Genomic DNA, 27,154 nt, shown 5'->3' with positions numbered 1-27,154 from the left:
AATTACTGTGTTCAGATTCATTGCAGCTTAACCAGATTAAATTAGCCACTTGTTGTTTTTGTTACTAAAGTAGTTACAAATACGGAATAATGGATCGTAATACGGCAATATATCAGTAGTACGCCCTGCCCTGTTCATAACTGGTTTACGGTTCAGTTAAGACCGGTATTTTTTTAATCGGTTTTCTTTCTTTTAATAGGCTATGATATAAATTCGATGTCAAAAATTTAGCCTTTATAAATTCAAAAAGTATGCTGATAAAATGTCAAACAAAGGTTGTTAATCGGTCAAAAATTGTGTACTAAGATTTGTTTAGTGTGGTAAGGGCTTCTGGCCAAGTTAAAAAAAAACAGTTCACCTACCCGTGAGGATGTATTGTCTGGTAACATATAAATAAGTTTTTTTCTGTATACATCAACACTAAAGTTTACTTATTGCAAAGAATGTTTCTAATTTGTGTAATACCTTTTAAGTGAACAGTAGGACTGTATTGCGAAGTGTCATCTCAGAATCAAATCATATCAATGTGTCATCTGAGGACAGCTATTAATACCTTTTATTATTAACAAAAACATATAATATTCTGTACACAAACGTCTTCATTGATATGTTACAGAGAGTATAGTAAGGTTTGCACGATGGAACCTGTCCTCTATCCCTCCGTTTACCTGGGACAGACTGGGGCCGTAAGCCATTGCCCATTCCCGTGGCAGAGATGGTCACAGGAGACAGATTCCATCATACGCAGTATAATTTTTGTCTTATCAAAGTACAAAACAACAACAGTAAGTTGTTATAACAAGTTACACATACAACAGGAAAAACAGGTAACCATGTAACCAAAGTGTAGTTTTAATGTTTCGTCAAGTTAATAATTTGGGTTTTGTTCGTCCCGAACACAGTTTTGCATGGTATTGTAATTTATTTTTAATAAAACAGATTTTGTTTTGTTTGGATTTGATTTTTAAGATTTTCCTGGTAGGCTTGTTGTACATAAATGGTTATAGTAATGTAGTAGGGGTTGTGATTATATTAATGGAGAATCGGTTACTCGATCGATAGTGTCCATTGTGTTGTTGTGTGTGTGTGTGTGTGTGTGTGTGTGTGTCTATTGTCCATTACGTGAGTTGGCATCTCAGAGACATCCCAAAACATTATCTGCTCACTGTATGCTAGATTGCTAATACTGGCTAATACTGACTGGTACAACTCTGTACTGACCGTTATAAGATTCAAACTCAATACCAAAGACTGCGTGATTACTAGTGGTTGATGACGTTTTCAAAATCCACTCTAAATTGAACATCCATTATAGCTTAGCATAAAATAGCTAAGCTACCATATAAAAGTAATACTAATGTATCACTATGCAGAAATATTTTTATTGAATATTTCTATATTTTTTATAGATAATATTATAGTTATATGCTGAAATATCCAATGTCCTGTCTAAAATAATACCATTAAGGTGGATACCCTAGTTTGGATGTTAAGCTATTAAAATTGTATAATTGAAATAAAGGTATTTTAGTATCATATTTAGTGTTTCTAATTTGTTTTCAAACAGATCAAATTCAATGATTATTGTTTTGAATATCATTAAACGGGACGTTGATTTGTACGCGAATTTTCCTTATTTGTAATGTAATATCTGAGAGAGACAGTTTTAACTATTTCAGTTGGATTGTATATAATTAATGTATATTATTACAATCCTATCTAGTAACAGTTACATAAACTGTTGCCACATATATTATACAGTAGAAATAGGTTGTGTTCGTGTTTAAGACGGAAATCTAAGTGAAAGAGTTAAACTACTTCTCTTGGTTACAGTTTGATTATAAACACTAAATATTATCTTATGCCTACAAAATCAGCGTATTTTTTAAATATTTAACATAACAATTTTTAAATAATCAATCAAATGGATAAAAAGTTATGTATCTATGTGTAAATGACAAATAATACGGACCGACAAACAGAAAACTAAGCATTTTTGACACCTTTGTCTCGACCTAAGCAACAAATAGCCAATTTTTTTTGTTTTGCGATTACGATGTTTTAGTTTCATATTTTAAGAGGTTACAGAGAGATTTTATCCCTAAAATGTGTTCGGTGAAGTATTTTTGTTCATAGAGAATATTTTAATTGCATTTCCTTGTTTATTTTGTGAATCCCGTAGTGAAGCAGTTGTTTCTTTGGCAAATTTTAAACCCTCACTTTATTAAGAAAGGTCCAAGATAATACATTTCTAGCTTATGACCCAGGCTTTAGCGACCCACAATATTTTAAATACTACACTATTGCAATACTTAGTACATAAATTACCTTTACAAGCTTAAAAAATATATTTTTGATTAAATATGGTTGAATGAGTAAATGTTTAATTTGCACTTGCAGTTGTGGAGATATTTTCATCTCGATGCACCATGATACTCTACTATTTTTAACTCTGCCTTTCATCTGACATAGAGTTTGTCATTCATTTAAATATTAAATCACATGCTTTGAAAGCTGGAAAACGTCAAATATTCCCCGGAGCGTTACGACTCGGTGAGTTATTTCAAAAGAGTTTCACGTTGTTCGCAGTTTTATGCTTTAAGGTTCAAAGCATAAAACGTACTTAACTCCACTCGCTTATGGCAATAATATTTCTTTCTGTATTCACTTAATCAATATTTTTTATTAATACCATTAGTTTAGAGCTTGATATTGTTAAATGGTTTGTAATGTATTTAGTGCTTATTAACCTAATATTTCTAGTATTTTAATAAATAATCGAGTAGTTTAAAATGTTTATATGATTTTTCTATGAACATCAATACCACTAATTTTAACAGCAGGTCGATTCCTAGTCTATAATTACAGATTGTATAATGAATTGCAAACCGCATCTTCACTTCAAAATTCTATTATTCTCTTAGAGACTATATTTAAATTTCTGACATTACAGGATTAATTATTTTAGAAAGACGTTACTCATTCTTAATCGTAAACATCAAATTGTTTTTGTTCCATTATAATACTATTTGTGGTTTTTATGATTTGGAAAATAATTTAAAAAATCATTATACCTCACAGTGAACATTTTTTGGAACTGTTTCTTAGATATTAAGTTCCTGACGCCATTCTGTATTTATCATTGTATAAATCTTGAATAAAGGATTCTGATTCTGATTCTGATTCTGGGATGAAGGTTGAGAAGATAATGTTTTTAAATACAACTATGATACACTTACTTCTACATCTTTGTTCGAGAAAAACCACTACAGTAAAATGTTCCATATCAGACGTCTCAACGTAATTTAATGGTAAAAAGTAACATTGCTTTTAAAGGTGACAAGTATGCATTTTAATCTTAAATTTTTATACATACATATTTTCTTGAAAGGTTGTCCTTGCAGCTTTAGGTGGGCTTTAACAAACTTAGCTCAGAAACTGTGCTAAATGCTCCCAAATATAAAACTAGACCAGGACAGCTGACATTTATTGAACATAAAAAAATTACAAAAGTACAGTACTATCTTGTAGTTGTATAGTTGCTCAAACACTTCGATTCAAGAGGACCAGGTACTCAACTAGCAAATAATACAATTCGTTTTATAACATTACAATTCCATGGTTTAACAGCAATATTTATCTTTGAGGTGGACGCGCTCAGCCTTTTAACTGAAAAGAAAGAAAATCTCTCCTAAGGACCCATAACTGATCTGTACTAGAGAGCCTCCTCTGATAACCCATATGAAATTAATCTGTTTGGTAGAATGAAGAGCCACTGTGGTAATCAAACTCTGCCCTAGAGTACGCTGTTGCTGTAATTGAAACTTCTGGCTGAAACGGTTGATTTTTCATTCAAAGTGGAAGTTTTTCAATATCGTTTAAACCTGTCCAAACCAGCTTCAAAGGTTGAAAGCTATTAAATTGTCATCATTCACCAAACATTGTAGAGCTGAATATAGATACAAGATGAATGTTTTTAACTTCCTATGAGAGTAAAGATAAAACTGTTTTAAGTTAAGGTTTTATGCCATATGGTAAATGGTTAAATTACCTTGTTCCGTCAATTTATCATTAGTAGTAACATTTCATCAGTAGTACACAACAATACTAAAGGTGACATCACATCAGAGCATCCATCCAAATTCCAAACATCTGCCCAATTGGATGGATGAACTGATTGATGTTTTTGTCAAACCTGGTGATGGACTCCAAAAGTTGAACCTATAGTGTTGTAGTGAACTACACTGCCAAATGATAAATTGACGGGGTAAGGTAACTTCAAACATTTAGCTTAAAATCTGCGATCCAGGCACTTATTACACCATGAACTTTTACATTGATAGATTGATATTAATTATTGTTAGACATTATAATATACTGCTTAATATTTTTGTACGATTATAAATTGTCAGACGGTAGAAACTTAAAAATACCGTAAAACATTTATCTGTATAACGGTTACGGTACAGCCCTTTCAGAACCGTATTCGCGCTGCCGTTATAGTAATGACCACATATGTAGGGTCCAATTATATCGACAGAAAGGCCCAGTCGGAGCCATGTTGCACGTAAATTCAGTCTGTCCTTCCCCGCGACCCGCCCTCAACAACCTGGTGGACACAATAGCGACAACCACAGCAACAACCACAGCAGCAGCAGTGGAACCACAGCAACAACCTGCTGTGTTGCTTGTGACAACTTTGTTGGGAGAAACACAGTTTATTGGCGAACCATGAATTGTATATCAGCTAACTTTGTTTGTCTAGTATTTCCACAGTTAAAGCTTTGACTATCAATACAACCAATAGTCAATGGTTAAAGTTATGTATTTTAGTGGTCAGTTGTATTGTGTTATAGCCGTGCTCAAATCCGTGAGTGTTAGAAATGTAATTAATGTTTGGTACTCTTGTTGTTAAACAATGTGTAGTGTTGGCTGCAATGGCAACGTCCCGTGAAGCCGGCACTGAACACACAGCAAACTAGTGATTTCCAATTATCATCAGACTGCAAACATATATTCGGACTATACTGTACTGTTTATGAGCTACTTCAAAGCTATAGTCATGAACATGTTTTAAATGGGTATCTATATGCTTAAGAGTGTTGATAAACGGAAGAATAATTTATACGAACCGCAAACAGACAAAATATAACAAATTTAAAAAAAGAAGGGAGACTATATATTACTTTACCTATTTGTACCTGTCAACATATAGTAAAAAGCGGAACCTTGGTGCCGTCATAAGCTGTCAATTAACATGGTGACATAGTCAAACAACCGTGAATGACAAATGACATATGAAGTATTGACAATGTTACCCTGGTCGCAGCAAACCTGCGGACTAAACTAATCTCAGAAATCAGAAATCAGAAAAATCTTTATTGTTTCATTGATTTACACACAGCTTACACACAGATTAAAACTAAAATAACTTATAATAACTAACTTACACACTTCTAAATTATTTACGATGAAACAATTAATCCCTAGGTCAAAGACCTGTTTGGGATGTTTTATTACGTAAATATACATATAAACAGCTCAAAAGATGGGATCACCGACATCAATAAATAAAACATTCTAAAGCAACTCTAAAAAAATAATATATCTAAGCTTTATTGTTAAAATAGGCCTAAATACATTTGACCTGATATATGTATCTCCATCTAATGTATATATACATAATGAATAATCCATAATGTGTATATATGTAGTCTCCATATAATCTCCATCTAATGTACTTGGTTAGATTTTCCCCATGATATAACTTACCCTAAAAATTTTCAAATCATTGTTTTCTATATAAATAACTTAGGCTTTGATAAGTAGGTACGTTTGCTTCTATAGAAAATGTAATATCTGGGGGTTTTATATTTAAATGTTAATAGCTGTGTATAACAACAATAATAAATAAGTGAAAAAATAATAAAAACCACAGTACCCTGAAATTTTTTTTGTATTAATTTCAGGGTAAAGGTACTCTGGTTTTTATTATTTCACTTATTTATTTGAAAAGTAGCCCTAAAAAGTTAACAGAACTATCAAAATAATAATAACATTAACAAAAAATTTTCAAATATGATAAAATTTGATAAAGTTTATTTGATCCCCTAAAATCACATGCATCCGTTTTTTTTCTTTTTTCAACAAAATTGAATATGGCTTTTATTGTTTAAATGTATATATTATCGCTGTTGTAGCTTATGTCGGCAGAACTGTTAATGTCCAATAAAAACTACTCGTAACATAATATTTACTCATTTTCACTTTTACTCGTTAAAAAAATATTTCTCATATTATATGTATAAACATACAAACACTATTTCACGCTTCAATAGTGTGTAAAGGTAGACTAACTCGCACTTAAAACAAACTTAAATGCTTTATTGTTTTCTAAGAAACTCCTCCGGTGATTAGAGTATTTATAACATAGACAATTCAACTAGTTCTAGCTTAATCCGGATGAAACATTGCCCAGTAATGTGTGTGTTTTGACGTAACCGGATGTACAAGCTTTCAAACACGAAATACATCCTCTTGATAAATGAACTACTCCGTTTAGACGGTGAATAATGTATTCGATACAGAGTGCCTTTTATAGAAACGCGTATGTCAAGTACATTAAGGGTATACGAGGTAGTAGCTTATAATAAAATGCTGCCAATATTCACATTAAATCTTTCTTGGCAGAGTCATTACCCTATGTAAAGAGACGGCATTGGCAATATGATTAATTATCAAGGAAATGCATACGATGTTAAAATATTATAGGACGCAAGCCTGTATAATACGACAAAATACTTTAAACTGTTTAGTTATCCACAACCTAAGAATAATTTTAATCTTATAGTATTATGGCCCTAATTTTATAGTATTAACTATCTTTTAACATCTATGATATTACAATTACGATTATAACAAGGTAGGATACGAAAATGTTATTAAAAATCTGGAACGTATTTGTTAAACTTTCATTAGTTATTGCAGTGTCAGTGGCTCAAAGTTTACTTTCCGATCTAGTAGTTTACAATTTATTAGTATTATTAAATATGCTTCCTGAAATTCTACAGTGGGTAAAAACGCTCCTTGATCGAAAGCGTTTGAAAAAGTAATGTAAATTTACAAACTAGGTTCTATGTTAACTATAATTTTACAAAATAAATATTTTTTTCAGTATTTTCTGGATAATCGTTTCACTATAAAATGTAATTAATTCACGCAATGCTGTAAAGGAGCATTGAGTAGAACAAGTAAATATAATTTCCGGTACATTGCAGCTAAAACATACGTTTTAAATACAAGCGTTGTGGGTCTAAAGTGGTTCTTTTTAGACAGTTAAAAGCTTTTTTAGTCTCTAGGGAGTAAAACTCAGCGGTGTTTAACTCAGTTGTAAACTTCGATTGTAAGCAATTGCATGTATAGAAAGTACGTATTAATTGTTTTAAGCGGTTGTAGCTTATTATAGCATTCTCGTCAATAGACATATCAATGGTATAATGATAATATACACTAATACAGTCGTAATAGACGAAATGATGGAATCGCCTACTAAACAGCTGCTTGTTTACATTGGCAAAATTGAAAACTAGTTGGGAGTCGTTTTGAGAGGTTATCTGCTCCATGAAAAGTATCTGAATTATCTAACTTATTTTGTTAAAATAATGATGCAATATGTCGATAAATAGTTCATAATACGAGCAAAAAGTGTCTTTTCAAACCTCGTTCATTTTCCGAAAAACAATCAAATACTATTGAGACGTCCAATAACATTTCCACCCTGAACATCTCACACGCAAGAATGTTTAGACAGAATAATTACTGACAATTGATTCTGTAAAGTAACTTTTTTATTGTGTTGACAAGGTGAAAAATCGTGTATTTAAATTTTCATCGTCATCTACATGGAATCGAACCAAGCCAACGGATACCGCGGCTAACTGACATCCCCTGCGATTACCCGCCACATATATCCCGCGTTAGAGGAGATATCGACAAGTGATGACGTCTTCCACACATGTCCCGCGGCGCTTCACTACCAGCTGGTTGACGTAGGACAAGATCTCGTGATGCTGCGACGTGGGCCTACTTTGGTGGTTGTAGGGTAAACCCACAGACTAGGAATAGTTATTTGTGTAATAAATCGTATACAAATTAGTCTTTCATACACTGAACACCTCTTTTTTAGATTAGGTTAAATCCCGACATTGAACTTAATGGGAAACGCTGCATCAACTGATCGTAGTCGTAATATATTTTAATGTTGCCAACCTATTTCCAAGCGAACACGGATTACGTCCATCGCAAAAGCATGCTGTTTTGTGTTGTTTGGTTGGAATACTGTTAGGTGACAAATTAAAAACTGTGCGACAAAATAAAAACTGTGTGCAAAAGTAAGTAAATACAGCTATTATCAGCTTTCTGTACTATAATCTGTGCAAGGAAGCCCACTTTGTCGGGTGACTGTAGGAAAACAATTTTTTTTTGTTCCTTAATTTGTGGTAAAACACATTCAATATAAAGGTTTTTGATAAGGCTGTCAGAGTAAGTACAACCCTGGATCCATCCACCCCTCCTGATGCGTTTCCTAATACATTTAAATTTAACTTGTACCGTAGCACAAAAACTATTTCCAACGATATCATATCTATTATACATAGCATTAAACATAATTCCTTCGGTATAGAGGGATATGTTTCTCCAAGTGTTTAATGGGAGTGAAAATACGCCATTAATGGCCCAAGGTCAGAATTTTTCATCAGAATACCTCAAATAACGTACTGCATTGCTCGGTTAATATATTTTTAATGTTATCTCGCTATAGTTCTTTTAAAGGTTCAGAACTTATATGAAGGAAAGTGGTAAGGCTGAATATTACTACAGTATTAGCATTTAGCATGCACTAATTACTCGCCCTAACACCAATAATTGCAATACCTATTTATCCAATAAACCTCCATGTGTATATATTTACATGGTTCATTTAAATAGAATCGTTTCCAACAAATATGATTAAAATTAAATTAAGGTTAGTGAGGCTTAACTTAGGTTTTGATAATTTACTAAAAACGTGATATCTAACCATCTCTTTACTCGAAAATACATGTTCACATGCTTGTCACAAGAGGGCTCGAGTGTAAACGTACGAATATATATTACACAATATAACGCTCAGTTTGAAAATGAAAACTTGATTTATGTGAATGTCACTCCTCTGACAAGTATTTGCTAGCTGTGATATTGCTCGGAGTTCCAAGAACTAAAGTAATTCATGACAAACGTTCTACGATCGAAGATGATGTTTTCCAGTTTCATGGTTTAATAAACTTCCACATCATCGACTTTTTTAGTCTCCAAAGTAATAATAAACTGTAGATTCCTTTCATAAGGTCAATGCATCAATACAGAGACAGTTGTACTGGCTAGACAATGTTTGATTTGTACTCACACATCTATCTAAATCCTGGTTTCAGAATTTTGTTTATATATAAAGGTGTACGACTAAACACAGCTGTCATTTGTGATCCAGACTAAGAAACTGCTAATATTAGACGGTAACAACTGCACCTGACTCGTCTTATACACACATCACGTATTCATATTTCGAAAATGTGTAGCATCTATGTCTGAATAGAATTATTAATATTTACGGCTTTTATGCATATCAATTATTTTTATGAAGAACATTCTTTCACTATCATTTGATATCATAATTAACAAAGGCTTCGTTTGAATTATCTACAAAGTACAGACGTTCTTGAACATACAAACTTCAAAATATCTTTATAAAGCAACGTCAAGAAAATCAGACGGAACAAATAGCCCCGTTTTTATTAAATCTGCTCAAACAATGAGCATCGTCAGTTGTTTTGAGCGATTCAACGTATGTTTAGAAGAAATAAAACACGACGGAGATTAAACATCCTTTCAATCCACAAACTTGTAGTTACAGTGGCAATTTATATTCTTTCACTTGTCATAATTCACAACTAATGGATCCATTCATGATGACATGTCCAAACGATCCATCACCTGGTAAAATAACGTAATATATCACAAGTATATGTGCTCCATCAGACTTTCGGTTATCGTTTCATTAAAATTAACTCATATTTACTTCGACTTATTAAAAAAAAGTATAATAGAGTTTATTTTTTAGGTTTTCTATATCTGACATGCCCGTCAAAATCATACAAAAAACCTGGTTTGGTAAATAATTTGTAGTACAAATCTTTTAAGGGGATACAACCAAGAAACAAGTATCTGGGAAGCTGACCAGTGCTATTCTATGCAGTACAATCTCTCAGTATATTTTTCTTTGAGACATACAAGCATATACTTCTCGCTCCACTTGTACATGAGTGAGTTGTTCTAATAAAGAATCAAAACCGGGTTTTCACTGTACGAGTAGAAGCAACGCTGAGGAGGCTCGATCAAGTGGGCAATTCCTAACTGTGTTAAAAATAAACTGTGTAAAAATAATAAAACAAATGAATATACGCAATCCAATAATGACGGATTTTTATCATCGTTAAGTTCTCGTCCGACTAAAAGCGTTTCGAGTGTTACTTGTTACTTGTTGAGGTCACCGTACTGCGCTGGTTTGTCCTGAGGCAATGTCTTCTGGTTGTAGGCCTACTCTCCAATAATGACCAAAACTACCCCTTGGCCTATCACTGTAGTAGCATTTGTTCACATCAGGTTAGTTCTGCTGCTGTATAGCGGCCATTGACGTCGGTCGCCACTTACATTCACGTCAATATTGTCCATGTTTTTCTCGCGTGCAGAGTTTCAAGTAAGAGCTAATTATAGTAGCGTTCTTGATTTAAAGTAATTGACTACCTAATGACCCCTTAGAATTTTTTTATGAAAAAAAATCAAAAGTATAATTTACGACAATTAGGTAGTCAAATATGTAATAAGATTTTTTAAATTCATTTACTATGATAGGCACAACATAATACGATTTTCAACTAAAAGAAATAGGATTAGGCTTGTTCAAACGAGTTTGGTATCCATATAGCTACTGTATATTTTATTAGAGAATAATTACGTTGCATAATTGCAATGTAATGGAAATTTTTTCATGTTAGATAAATAGGGTTTGTATCTATATATAAAGCCAAAAGTACCCATGAACTTTTGAGAAAACTACAAGTCACACCCCCATAAACCATACACTTAAAATGTTCGTCATGACGAGAAACCTTGCGCAAAATTATCCATTATTTCATAAATTGCCCTATAAGGTCGTAATTGCTTTCCAAAGGGAACTTTCCATTTACCTAATGTTAAAAATACCTCAGCTGTTATTATTTGTTTGTATTATCATTACTGTATTCTGCTTTGTTTATTTCAGCTTAACTTAACCAATCAATAGTTTTATTAATACTTATGTAGTAAACGGGGTGGAGCCCGTGGGTAACAGCTAGTAGTAAATAAGTTAATAAGTAGAAGTATAAAGTAATTAAGTAAATAAGTTAATAAAGGTTTGTAGGAACTGTTTTGGCCTTTTTTATCACAAGATTCACTGCAAAAAAAATTTACTCTGTTAAAGGTAGTGAAATTATAACCAGCAAAATTGTCCAGATTATTATTTTAGCTACCACTTACAAAAACGTCTATGGGGAAAAAGTGCAAAATTATATTATGATATAAAATTAAGTTCTATTATTATGTCAATGTGTATGTGAACATCTGCTTTGAAACTAAGACCTTTGGAGAGTGAATATGTATGTTTGGAAATAAACTTGGGCCAATATAGAACCATCCAAATATAGAAATACATCTTTCAAATAACAACGGCTATGTTGATGGCTATGATTAATTTTGTGGTGTTTTTGAACCATATACTATTGAGATTTTTAGACTTTTATTTCGGCAATCGTATATATTGGTAAGCCTTGATATTTTGTTTTTATTGTTTTGGATGATATATGAAAGGGTTTTCAATATCTCCCGAATTGATAGTAACATAAATATTAAATTTAAAACTCTGCAATGTTTTCACTCTGTTGCATTTAAATATTTGTCATCGTGTATGAACTCATATGATACATAGTTTATTGTTGATATTTTGGGTTGACATTAATTCTATATAAATATTAAAGTTTATAAGGTAGTCACTGTGGTTTTATGTTATGAGACGATGGATAATTTAGGGAGAGTCTTTATTATAATTTTCTAGTGTTTTAAAGTTGGAGTTGCTAAATTCCTTCATTTTATAGATTCTGCTTTAATCTCCCCTACATTATTGTGGAAGCGGCGCGTTTGAAATAAAAGAGTACAACAACCATACTGCTTCACAATCACAGGATAAGTTTGAGGATTTTTATTTTGTAATATATTTTTAATGTTTTAATGTTTAATATCTTTTTATATGTCTGAAGTATAGTATTAATGCTACAGTAGTTTGTGAGTTTAAAAAATAGTTTAAGTACTTTTGTATGAAATAAATAAAATTTATAAACCAATGCAGCTCAAACTATTTTGTAACCAAAAACGATTAAAGAATTAACTATATGATGAAGTGAGTCTGCACCAGGTTTATATAATGGAATATTTTCTATCGGATTTTCGTAGTTACCTAGTACTGTAATTTGTTTCCGGAACTGTACATTTGACTTTCACTAAATTTCTATATTTCTTACTAAATTTCTTTTTTACTAAATTTCTAACGTAGGCCCACATGTTAAGTACAGTATAATAATAGATCCTGATTCAAGAACATACTATTAAAAATGAGTTAATTTAGTGCAAGATTGCAAGTAAAAATAGCTGTTGGATAGGTTTGATTTAGATTTTCTGATCGCTAATACCCATGTACAAAATTGACTCAATTGGTCTGTCTATCATGTACAGTGATTATTATTAGGTCGTCAGGGTAGTTAATAAATCAATAATATGTCGACTTCAGTGGCTAAATATTTTAGAAATCTAACTTCAGTGCATTTTTTATTATCTTTATTAAATAATATGTTGTAATTTAGAGTTAATAGCTGTCATTATATGGCAGAAATAAACATCCTGGCGTGACCAAATAATTAAGTAAGCTCTCGCTATAATTTGTAATGTACTTTAATCTACGGCGTATTCTTAGTATTATATTTACCATACGTAGAACAATATTATAATCAAATTTTTTGTTCAAGTAGTGGAGGGAAAGGTGAAGCCAGGTGATGAATCGATGAACGGTTTGTTTACTTTAGTGAGTCACGAGTATGACGTCGCTACCGCAAGTGTGGATTATCCTCAGTCTGAGATGCTGGAGTGTCTGTGGTGCAATTACTGGAGCTGATCCTGTGTAAGGACTCTCAGTGTAGAGTGTCGAGTGTCGGGTGTTTAACCTCTCTCCCAGACATATGGTGGCTCACTCACCGGTCCTCGGTTGACGAAGCCTGTCCTGGAGGCCACGCGGTCGGCCGTCTCCGCCCCGAGGTCGCCGTGGAGTCTCACCAGGAAGGAGTTGGTGAACACCTCCGCCTCGGTCGCCCCGAGGACCACGGACGCGACCAACAGTAACGTCCATGACTCCATGACTAGTGACACTACTGGAGTGGCGAGTGGTGGGTGACGTCACTACATCGATCACAAGATGGCGTCGACGTCGCGACGCGCAGGTCCTCACTACAACAGCTGACATTCACTTACCCACACAAACAATACACCTGCCTAATTGAGACCGCACTTTGTGTATTCTGCATCGTCGCTTGCCAAAGGATAGCTTGGGTTGTTGTAGAGAGGCCATCTAACCTGTCTTTATTGTCTTTGAGAGGTGCTACACTGTAACCTTTATAGCCTCCACTACAGAGGAAGATCCTTGCAATGAGTAGACTTTTAAAAGGGGTCTAGTAATTTACTTCTTGATTTTATAATTTGTTCTTGGAATATCAATGGTTTAATATTTAAAATACGGCACAATTTTCTAAAGAATAAAATCGCAAAAATTAATTCTTCTTTGTATACACTATAAACTGAGTTATATATATATGTTTATAGTATTATTTTGTACTATTATTTTATAGCCATATTTACAGTAATGAACTGAGAAAAACTGTTGGTTTGGAAGTGTCACAGTTCAGTTAGAATTTAAAAAATAAAACAACCGAATGTAATACGTTTTCCAAAAATTATTGGTTATGCTTTTATTGCAGTTTCTCGGTAAACACATTTTTCGGTAAACATATTTTCTCGAATAAATCAAACAGGTAAAGTACAATAATTGTTTTCCAATAATTGTGTTGTCTTAGAAAAGAAAACAGACGATAGTCGATAACGACGGAAGCCTTACAAAGTGTTATTAAAAGGAATCTCTCTCCTAAGCTTAATTCAATTGTCTCTGAGTTTTCGTAAAATGATTTTTATAAAATTGATAATTGACGACTTTTCTGTCGAACGGTTGGTTTTATGTCGCACCATTTAAATTACTACTTTAGTACAGACAGTATGGTTCACTATTTAAAATTATGGTACCAGTTGCGAACCATATGGAATCTATATATCTTGTCCATAAAAGCCTGTGTCAGTCAAAAGAACTTAACAAAATCAAATAAAAATTTTATTAAATTTTTATTTTAATTTTTAAGGTTGAATAAAATGGCAAAAAGTAATGAGGTGATTATTATTTTTACTATTGATAAAAGCTGTAATATTGGTCCTATCCATTTATACTAACTCATATTGTCTCATACCAAAGAAACATATATCTTCTATCTATCAAATTATCATCCCACTAAATTAAATATTTCAGATTCAAAAGTGCGAACATCGGCATTGTGCACATAAAATTTAGAATTGCAAACTAAATGTACAACGTTTATAGATAATAGATGTATGTTGTGTCGGTCTCTAAACCTCCAGATGTTGTCACGGACATGCTGAGAGAAGTACTTTCTGTATCACAGTAACTGTGCAGCTGAGCTGTAAGCTGTGTGCAATCACATATAAACTTTCACATACACACAGCCTCTACATAGAATAGTTCTCAGTCTTCCTACCAGCTTTAGTACACCATGAATAAAGTAAATAAAACTGAAAAACACTTAGTTTTGAGAGCCTATGTCAATGGCATTGACTAAGTTACTAAAACATATACGATCTTCCCAAGATCCTTTACTGAAAACAGTTTTCACCGCAACTTGTTTAAGGTTATATAGGATATTTTTGTATTTTCATTCTTGAGCGATCATACATACAACTAAATATGTAAGAAATATTGTCATATTTAATGTTTTATGAGTGCAATAAAATAAGATTGTCTGTACCAATCGTGTGATTAAGAGTACTTACTCTATTAAAGGACTGTTCACCGAGTGAGAGTATTCGAGTTTTTCATGCAATATTGACTTTGATTAAAATTAACTTGTATAAACAAAGCAAGGAATATACAAGGTGTCCACAAAAGATCGATACAATGGACACTTTGTGCTTTAAAATTAAATCTATACAGCAAAATCATTCTATTAAATTGGGAATGTTGTGATTAAGATGTAATATATCACATTGTAAAGTTCTCAAATGTGTCTTATTATATCTTATCACATTTAATTCCTGTCGGAGTATATTTTCTGGCTTTGAGATCTGTCGAATTCTAAGAAAGTGAATGGGCATTTTAAGTATTAATAAAGTGTTGACCAATATAAACTGGCACCTGCTCGTGTAGTCGCGTATCCAGAGTTATATTCTCTGGTAGTAGGTGTAACGCTTCACCTCTACAAGAGATGAGTTGACAATTATCGTTGTCGACTCTGTGTCTTCAGTAATTGCTTTTTGCGCTCTTCTGCCTCAGCGCTCTCCCAAATTAGACCCGTCGTTGCGCGTTACGTTGGTTACGTCTCACTCTTGTTGTTACGTAACACTTTATTGTTGTTGTTATTAATCATGGCCGGGGATTGTCTATTCTAGGAAACAACCAACGAGAGTAAATGCGTTTACTAAAGTTCTTCTCTCGTCTTGTGCTTTACACGCAGGTAATCTGAAACTTTACAGTGAATTCAATACATTAAACACGATTTGGAGTAACTACGAGTTTACTTTACGGACACGTAGTTATAAACTTATGCGTTATTCGTCGTATAATCTTTACATCGAACCATATAAAACAAATATTAACATCAATTCAATTACTTCATAGACAAACATCCCTTATTCTATTTTAAATTATTAGATTCTTTCATTTGATGGTGTTTAAAATAAAATTTGCTTTTTTTTAGTGTTTAAGCTTTAAAGCACAATCTTACCTTGAATGTAGGGCCTATCCATACCTCCATGAAAAATGTATTAGAATAGTAACTGTACAAGATTGTAGCATGTATAACTGTCAAAGACAGTTGCTGAACTATTAACTGTAAGATGTTACAATATCGTGCTACCGATATCCGTGATTATTGAATGGAGAATACCATGTCATATAAATGGATCTGAAGGATCAATAGCAAGTAATACATCTGATATTAAGATGAACCGATAGTTGCATTTATACATACAGGGTGACAATTAGGTCTTAGCACGACTTAAAAGAGATATAACAACCAAATTTGGCATGTCATTACTGGTAATAGTAAACTACTTGTTTGTGCGAATGGTGATCGGATGACACCTATGGGGGATGGCCATAGGAAGTAAGTTTAAAATCTTAAAGACAAGCTTAGGTTTATATGTACGTACATCAAATTTAAGGTCTTGAATATCTAAAAGCAATGCTACAAACCGGACCTAAACGGACAACCGAGTAAAAAATTGTAGCCGTTTAAAGATCTGCCATTTTAAAACGTTTTTTAATCTTTGAGCGGCTGCCATGCTTAGGTTTATGATTTTATTCGGTATTCTAGTGGGCGTCCCCCTAAAGGGGTAGTTTATAACAGCATTGAAAATTCAATACATCTTTGAACATTTGTCATTTTTTACTCGATAGTCCATTTGAGGTCCGGTTTGTGGTGTTGTATTTACTGTTTTCCACTTGTTCAAGTGAATTTGATCTTATAAAAAAACTATCGGGATAATTTTTTTTTTTAATTCTTAAATCACAAAAGGGTTTTAAAAACGTATTACAAATGTGTAGGCATATACTACTTTACGTTCAAAATGTTGCCAACTAACAAAAGTATATATTTTATAGTACATTTAGGTTTTCACTCTTAGTACTAATATTGTGAGTTGGAATATACGAGTCGTAGAAGACAATATTGTTTATTGTTCTTTATCTTTTGTCAATTTCTCGTTTACTAGTATGTACAAGTTTATAATTCTGTTAAATTAATTGTTTAGCTCATAATGTGAACTCTGTTCCAAAAACTATCTCGTTAAAGGAAAGCAAAAGTAAAATAAATGTATTTGTTCAGTTGTTTTAAAGAACTGTTTGAATATCACGTATTTAAAGCAGATTAATTAATCGCGATTTCCTAATTAGAGCAACCAGCCAGCACAGTGGTGGTGGGAGTCCACGGGGATGCACAATGTACAACCCCAAGCACGTCACGTCTCGTCTGCCACGTGTTAACAATATTTAATCAATTTTTTGGCTCGTGTTTAGTGATGAATCACAAATTAGAATTTTAAACAAGCTACTATTCTCATCACGAATATTTTCCTTATGCAAAAGAAGGGAATTCATAATTGATCCTCGCGCGTGTCTAGCAATAGACATTCAATTGTTTTTCCATACTATGATTGTTGCTGTTCTTGGAACGTAATTTGAGAACAAAAATATCGTTTCTATAACCCAGGGCCTAAAATTATCTTTTAAATGTGTTTTCCGTTGTGGTTCTCACGCTGGACTCAAACTCGCGGTCACAACTCATTCCTATTCATAACCTTTTGATATTTGTGACATCAACAGCATTGTTGTCGTTGCTTGGCGATCTCAAAATTTCTGTAGGCCTATTGTCAACTTTTTACTTGTTTGGTTCAAAATAGAACTACTACAAAATTATAGCATTTATGACTTATAGAAAATATTCGTAAAGTGTTTGCAATTCCTCGATTCTCTTTGGTTCTCGATTGCTGCGTTTTGATTTTGAAATACGACTAGTGTTGAAGGGTTCTCGGCACCTAAGGTAAACCAATGTAGTTCCACTTAAAAATCATAGATTATAGACCTTCTATTTGTTGGCTTATGTGTTGGTTACTAAAATAACATTATAGAAAGCGATAAAAACATTTCCCGAACAAAATATTCTACGCGTTCAGATAACATAATAGAACAAACTGAGTACAATATATTGTAATTTTATGGCGCTTTTTTCAACAGTCAAATGCTAACATTGTCGTACATTTTTCACCAAGAAATGGAAATTCACTTAGTCGGCAGGTTTGCTGCATCGGGGGTATTTTAGCTTTTCAATACAAATGTTTAGTAAAATCAAATTGACATAATTATTTACAACCGATTAATTGACAAAATCTATCCAGTAGAACTGTAGATTTCGTTATACAAAGAAAGCTAACAAAAATATCTGTAATTCAGTATTTTCTCCCAACTATAAATTCGGAGGCTGCTTAGCTATTTTATAAGTAACTTTTAAATGGTAGGAAAATCGAGCAAAGTGGACGGCGATATTCTGAAAACGAATATAATGTCCTACAAATTAGTACCATTCATTTCTTGAAAATATCCAAAAAAAAGTAGTTCAGTGTTCAATTTATTTCTTATGGAAAACATGTTTTTTTCACCATAAATCATAACAAAAACAAACTTTCATAATTATATGCAAATCTTCATGAATTAAGCTTTCCAACGACCCATTAACTAATCAAATCGGTCGAGTAGAACTGTAAATTTAGTTGTACAAAGTATAACAACAATTACTATAGTTCAGTATTTTCTCTTCTTCTTTTTTGCAAATAACTTTTAACTGGAGAGGAAATCGACCAAAGTGGAAGGTATTTTTTTTATAATTTAGTTTCCTACAAATTACTATCGCGTATATTTTTTTAAATACTCAACAAAAGCAGCCTAAAGTTGGCTACAAATAGACACTTGGAAATAAAAATTTTTAAAAACCAGTTTTTAATGTATTTTTCCCTCAAACTTTTAATAAAATAAAACTTTTATAATTATTTGCAAATCTAAACGAATTATTAGGCTTTCCAACGACCCGATCAACAAAGTCGGTCCAGTAGAAGTCTAGATTTAGTTGTACAAAGCTAAAAAAAAATATCTTTAATTCAGTATTTTCTAACAACTATAAATTTGGAATCGCTTGGCTATTTGCCAACAACTTTTTAATTGTCGGAAAATAGACCAAAGTAGATGCAATATTTTTAAAGATAATACAATTTCCTACAAATTACTACTATGTATTTCTTGAAAATACTAAATAAAGGCAGCCAAGACTTGAAGAGGTGGCTACCAACTGAAACTTGAAAACAGAAACTTGAAAAAGCAGTTTGTAATGAATTTATGTATTTTATACTTTTTCACCACAAATATTTAATAAAATCACACTTTTATGATTATTTACAAATTTACAAAAGCTAGGCTTTTCAATGACCCATATGTATGACCAATGACAAAATTGGTCCAGTAGAAGTCTAGATTTAGTTATTCAAAGTTTAACAAAAATATCACTAACTCAAAATTTTCTTACTAGGTACTATAAATTCGAGGTTGCATAGCTCATTATTTGCAAATAACTTTTAAATGGTGAGGAAATCGACCAAAGTGGTATGTGATATTCTGAATGAATATAAGATTTCCACCAAATTGATAGTATATGAATTTCTTGAAAATACTAAAAAAAGGCAGCCAAAAAAAATTGAAACCCCCCGTTTTTAACGTATTTCTTATGAAAAACGTGTTTTTTCACCATAAATTATGAAAGTACAAAAACAAACTTTCATAATTATTTGAAAATCTACGTGAACTAACTAAGCTCTCCAACGCCTTAATTAATAAAATCGGTCTAATAGAACCCTAGATTTAGTTGTACAAAGGTTTTTAAAACTGAATTATAAATAAAAAAATATATATATATAATTATATATAAGTATATAGATATAGAAGTTACGCAAGCTAACACGCTAAACAACACAATTATAAAGACAGAAAACACAAATTACCTTTAATCCTTCCTCTGATCCTTTGATTAAGGGATTCACGGTTTATTAGAGCCCTTCTAAGTACATTTTATTTGCATTTTAAATATTACTTTTCAAAGTGCAGATATTTGCCGTTTAAACAATATTCAAAATCAAATTAGAATCACAAAAATAGTAGAAATTTTAAGCAGCGATTTTAGTTCTAGGTAAAGTAAAAATTTATTTGTGTACAATATTGTGCTCACTTGAAATAGTAAATACGCAGTATAACTCCCTCAGGTCTCCTAACTCGGAGGGTAAATATCTACAACGACGATCAAAAACATACACTCATCTCGAGAGCCCTGCGGTATTGAGGCAAATCGAGAACAACATTTTTTTCTTTAGCAGTTTCTTATTGTTATACGGTCTGCCTTCACTTGGTGAGTGTGTGTAACCGAAAAACTTATTTTGAGATGTGCATTACTTTCGTATGTCTATTGGGAGTTTTATTTATCAGATAATTAGTACAAAAATCGTTATCTATGGTTTTTCAATACTTGGTTAATTTATCGTTGGTTATATTTAAAACCAAAACAATTGTTTCAAACTTTAAACAATGTCAAGGTTTAGTAATATATCTACACGTATTGTGTATTATTCTACCCTACGTCGAGTAATAGCCCCACCACAGCAAACCTGCTGAGTAGGCAAATTACATTTTGCCTGAAAAAATTACCCAGATCCACTGAAAAATTTCCAAACAAGTTAAATTTATTCCTCATTAAATACAATTGGGTTTAGTGAGTACTTAAAGTTTCATAAAGATATCGTAAATATTTTTGAGAAATAAATTTGAACAGAAATAAATTGTAGATATCTCCCTAAGGAGGCATTTTTGAAAATAAAAGTTATTCTTGATTTTCGTTTCATTTAGACCCAATAAACCTATTCATGAATTCTTTGTACTTACTTACGGGTCACCCTGTATACGGTTTAGTTGGAAAAATACATATTTTAGCAACTAGGTAAAATAAGGTTGTCTGATAAATTTACTTTAACTACTTATTTGGGGTTATTTTATACATTTAGTTCGATCATTTTTTAAGTTTCACTTTTCTTTAGACTGTAGAGCATTCTCACGTATGGATAAAAGTTGTTGGGGTCAAAGAGAAACATTCAAGTGGTCAGCAATCTACAATATTTTCTTACAAAATACTCATCAAAAATCTATCATGAAAATATAGGCCCTATCCAATTTTATAAATTGATTAACTAAATTAATTTTTTTCTATAAATGAATAAAATCACAAAATTTATTTTACAAATACATTCTGATCATAAAGTATGACTGAAAATGCCTCAAATAAAAAAAGACTTAATTAACCCCAACGTGGGGCGCCATTTTTGTAATCAACCTTAAAGTTAAGAATATAATGGGAACTCCATGTACAGTATCGAAACTTAAATTTATCTAATTAAAATACAAAATTGATGGTAAAAGAAAAGAAAGGGTTCACAATATAAAGTTTATAAAGAGTGGGGAATGAATTTACTAATTAAAGGCTAAGCCTATTACAATAGTTCTAACTTAGGTTCAGGTGTTATAACTTATTGCATGGATCTTTATCTATGAGTGGGGTGATCGAGCGGCATTTGAATTTAATCTTGTGATTATAAGATAGCCTAATTAAATTTTGTTTTGAAATATAAATTATACTCGAATTATTTCTGTGTGGTTGAATTAATAAAAGTTCTGAATAAGCTTCTATTAGTTTCTTGACTTTGAATGTTAGTATTTAAATGTTCCAAAAATTAGGCCTAAAAATGTTCTAATGGCTTCCAAGGAAAGAAAATGTCTACTAGAGTGATCTCACCAAAAATTGATGTCTTCTTCAAGGTAAATATCTTGATGTAGTAATTATTAATGTTCTTAACAAGGACGGTTCTTCTTAAATCGAATTTCAATAATTTGGGTTCAAATATAGGCACTTTTTTATAAAAATTTTTATTAAAATATGTAGTATCCAATTAACATCTTCATACTAGCTCAGCTCTCTTGGAAGTGATGAAGGTTTGATGCATTGTTGCATTCACACATGTCAATGCTGACTTAATCACAGAAAATTGTAGGCCACTGTTCACACATATATTATAACAATTTTAATTTGCTAGAGAGCTAAAATTGAATTTTGAAAAGTTATTTAAATAAAATTATATTGAATTTGAAGCAATTTTGTTACAAAAATTATAGGCTATTGTATATTTACATGAAATTAGGTTATTTCAAAATTTTCTATATTATATTGTATTAAATTAATTACCTATTGGTCTGCATGGACAATTAATTATTATATATGGTTTGAAAAGGGAGATGGATTGACATATCAATAAAAAGAAAAACATATGATGAAAATTAAATTATCTATGAAAAATATAAGTGGAAATATTGAATTGTTACACCGAATGTCTTGTAATACCCTCTGTGCATTCTTGGATCGATGGTTTTCACCCCAATGTATTTATTTTGTACTGTATATAGGTCGTATATTGACTTGTTAATAAACATAATCTTTGATTTTGTGTTTGCATTTACGTAGTTATTTTTATTATAACCACCATGGCAACCCATACGCCTAATGTTTCAAATTAAAAATTGTTCAGTTAGTTTTAAATCGTATATGCTTTACCTAACTAATTGAAATTTGTTTCTTCACAAACCTTTATACTATTTCTCAAAAAAACCTTGGTAATTTTTAGAAGGAACATGTTTAGCCACAATTGTGTGATTATATAGAAATTGCCATTTAAGTCAATCCAAAAGAGCTGCGCTTCGCTCCGCTCCAAAAATATTCTTTACACAATAATAAAGCCTTTGCATTAATACTGAGATTTTGTTTGCAACCAATCACGTATTTATTTAATCAAAATCCTAGTCTCAAATTTACTGTTGTATTGATTGTATACATTGTTGTGACCAATATCAGGTGGTCGAAGGTCCACAAATAGTTGACAACTGGAGATTCAGTGAGAGTTCGCGACCCTGAACGATCTGGCCACCTTGAACCTAACTAACTTGGCTACACCGGACGACACTAACGCAGATAACTTTCTTTGATGTGAATGTATTTAGTTTAAATAAAAGGTGTAGAACCAATGTGTTGATAGCCGTGTATCATACAATCATAAAGTAACATTACAGAGTTACTTTAATGATAAAAGAGACAATTTTAAAAAGACTAGCCTTATGGCGCGATTCTGTTATAAATATATATTTAATCTATTTCGTTCTAATGATAGAGTTACTACTGACACTGTGAGGTAACGTGTGTAAACGTAGGCCTAATTGAAGTCGGGCAACCAGCCCGATATACAAATAATCAATCTCTCAATACAAATCAATACACAAATATTAACATTGTATATTGATTTAGTTAATAAGACTAGCCTTATGCGGCACGATTCTGTTAAAAATATATATTTAATCTATTTCGATCTAATGATAGAGTTTGTAACAAAGTAGAGAGTCTAAGTAACAAAAGTAATTGAAGTCAGGCAACCTCAAGGTGAAAAATTGAATACCTCAACTTTGATGTTGTTTTGTTTTTTAACCGGAATACAATGTTTTACATCGGTGTACCAAATACTAATATTGTATATTGAGTTAGTTGATTGTTGAAAGTACACAATGTAGATATAATAAATGAGTAATTCACTGGAGTGTTAATGCTCGAGGCAGGGATCCTATGCCATCAATGGCAATATTCGCACACTTATACTTATTACAACTTTTAGGGTTTAATTAACAAGTGATTTCTCAAGCGGTTTTGGTAAAATTATGGTGTGTTAAGTTTACCAAATTTAAATTTGAAAAGCCTTTCCCTATAACAAATTGTTAATTTATACAAATTGTTATTTGGTTGGTGTTTTAAACATTTTCTTTGATTCATGGCCAGATGATATATAATTTGTCGTAACTTGGTAGGTACACTTTTTTGGTGTGTTGAGATAAGTTTAAATAAATGTTAGTTTAAATTCCATTTTACTTTAAGTCATCTGATAGCCCATTTTCTTCGTAAAGGCACATCGATGACATTTTACCTCTTGTAATCTCTTAAAACCAAACTATGCAAGGACACATTTTAAAACTACACTAAAGACAAATCACAGCTTAATAGTATTGATAATTACGTTGGATGCACTTTTTTTGTCCCAACACAAGTTCTTTTAATCGTTTAAGCTTACGCTACATAAATTTTTTAATTTAAGTTTATACTTATTGCAGTACCTTTAAATTTAAATACTAACTCTTGAAAATCCCAATGAGTAAAAGGTATTCGTTTGTATTACCATAATATCTCGATTTTCACTGTTCTCTGACAAATGTAACCAAACTAACAGAACTAAATGATTTTAAAAGTTTAAGGACGCACGATCGTAACAAGTTGTTGTTTTTATAGGCCTGTAAACATGTACACAATACGTACAAATAAAACGTACATTTGTGTACGCTGACACGAATCACGAATCTAATTCAGTATTGTATTGTCTCAGTCTCCCGAGACTGAAATAAAGTCTACACAAATCTCTCTTGTATGTTTCCAATGTTACAAGGATTCCAGCTCCGATGGGGTGAATAAATAAAGATATGGGTCAGTCGAATATCGATCCCGCTGTCATATGCGGGTACTTCCTTATGTTAGCAGTGTAAAAGTATCGCGAAAAGTACATAGCTCCAAGGTTACTTGCTCTGGACAACTGGCTAACATATTAATTTTATATATATAACACAATGTATATATATATATATATATTGTCATTTTCTAAATTAATTCATGTAAGAAACCTACTTCCGCACTTAGAGTAGCCTATTGAAGATTCCAGCTAATTCTTTACAAAATAGTTGTTTTTGTGTGGACAGTAAAATAGATTAGTTATGCTGTATGCAGCGCATTATACAAATTTCATCTTTGAGTGAAAATTTTGAAACGTACGTTTTAATGTCCCTGGCCTTTTACTTCGTACATACTGTATTTTTAGTAAATTTATGAGTTTTAATATTATTTGGGATGGGGGCAACATGTTACAAACATTTATGTGGTTTTATAGGTTCTGGGTATTTCTTTCGTATTTTTAAAGTCTCGAAATTCACGACCATCACGTGTCCCTAGGGTACATTTTTCAACTTTCACGCTGTTTTTAGACTAAGTATTCATGCCGGAATATATAAAGCCATATTTTTATGTCATCAATTTATATTAAAATTGAACTTACAAAAAAGAAGCATATAATAGTTTTGTTTTCATTGCAAACTGACTACCATGACAATATAAAGTAGGCCTGTCCCTCGATTTGACGTCTCGACCATAATGGCAAAGTTTGCAACTTTGGAACACGACAGTGGCAATCCTGGCAGCAATAACGTCAGTTGGTTTTACAGGCCGGTTCGGGATGTGCGTTAGTTTTGTTGTGCCAGTGGTATTGAAGTAAAAAAATGAGAACAAGATTAATATACGTAACTTTGTGCTTTTTGTAATTTTGGTGTGTCCACGACCGTACATAGTCAATTTAATAACGTAGATATGGTTTTAATTTTTGTTGGTATGACATTTTAATTGCTACGTTAACCTAGAAATCCACTTTGTCTCCTCAAACATGAGGTGTAAGGCTGCTACCAGAACAGAGCCAAATAATACGTGATTTCACGACTAGGCCATCACGACCATCACGGGTTTTTCACGGCCAAAAAAGCTTTATCAATTTTGTACTGTGTTATGGTTGTGAAAATAAATTGTAATATCATTGTAAATTGTACAGTTTAGTTTAATTGTAGTACAATTAATTGAAGGATGTATATAAATTAGATTATTAACTATTTTTACATAGACAGGTGTATTTATTGCCTTATATAAGTTAAAGCTTACAGTGTATAGGAGTTATGTCTAAAACTATTACAGTTTAAAAATTAATTATGGTTTATTAAGTTTTCTGGAATATTATAATAATAAGAGTAGTGAAAGGAAAACCTCAATAAACAATATAGTGATTCTCGTTAATCACCAATTCCAGACCGTAACACTTGTCCCTGATCACAACGTTGATGATTTGGATCATAAGAAAATTCAAAAATTGATATAGCCTATCATCATATACCAATGTTTTATACACACAAGAAGGACGCCTCTTTAAAATCATAAAGGACAAGATACAAGATATAGGGAACGTTTGTTCGGAGCTATACAAACACAAAGAGATTTGTTCAGCTTTTTTTTCAATGTTGTTATTTTTTTGATTTTTTTTTTTTTTTTAATACCAAATATACCAAAAGCTTAGTGAACTGTTTATTGCAAAACGGCCCTAAAAGTAATCTATTTACAGCAAAACATATTTATAAAAATATCATTCACTATTTTTAATATTCATTTTTGGCGTTAAGATGTACTTCATTAAAGGTTTATAGGTTAAACAATAACGGAATAAAATGTGCACTATAAAAATAACTAATAAAATCTCCTTTGATTTCTCTGATGTGATCACAAACTTTTTGTAAGTTCTTTTACGGCCATATAGATGATAACCCGTAAAATAATAGGACGAAATACAATTCACCTGTGATGTTAGTGAAAATAATTCCTAAAGCTATCCTGAAAATAATCTGAACATATCTAGTAAACAATATGAAGTTTACACTGCATTTCTTAGTAAATAATTGAAAGAGCCGATTTGCAAACTATGGAATCATAGGAAAGTCATAGAACACCACCAAAGAGAAGAAATATAAATGTTTTTTTATTATTTATAATCGTGATTATGGACTACTTAATGCGGCTATGAGTAAAGATAATTATTGTAGAAACCTTATGACATGTTCTAATTGGTAAAATAACCAACCAATCTTTCGAAGATTTTCTCTAATGACATAGATATTAATAATGTATATTATAGGTATAACTTTATACAAGGAAATTTTGTTAGGCAATGACAATTTGTAATTAGTAGCTAATTAAGTTTACAAATGTTATATTTCATTTGCAGTCTCTTGCACCAGGTATGAGTTCTCCCAATTTCTCCAATTTAACCTTTTATCAAGGGTACGGCCTAAATATTTTACACTTCCTACCATTATCAGGCTACGTCATTT

The 27,154-nt window shown here is 31.9% G+C and overlaps 1 protein-coding gene across 1 annotated transcript in view; it reads right to left on the bottom strand.

Moving 5' to 3' along the window:
• Positions 1–13,560, bottom strand: part of LOC128985528 (neuroendocrine convertase 2) — a 105,707-nt gene extending 92,147 nt beyond the window's left edge. The window contains exon 1 of the mRNA XM_054405116.1: positions 13,375–13,560. Coding sequence (XP_054261091.1) covers positions 13,375–13,533 — 159 coding nt within the window. The 5' untranslated portion in view covers positions 13,534–13,560. The remainder of the gene's footprint in view (positions 1–13,374) is intronic.
• Between the last annotated feature and the right edge of the window lie 13,594 nt (positions 13,561–27,154).

This window comes from Macrosteles quadrilineatus, unplaced genomic scaffold (assembly GCF_028750875.1).
Source record: "Macrosteles quadrilineatus isolate MER2022 unplaced genomic scaffold, UCM_ALF_1.0 Scaffold_1__1_contigs__length_201487025, whole genome shotgun sequence".
NCBI classification, from domain to species: Eukaryota; Metazoa; Arthropoda; class Insecta; order Hemiptera; family Cicadellidae; genus Macrosteles; species Macrosteles quadrilineatus.
This window is presented reverse-complemented; position numbering and strand designations above follow the sequence as displayed.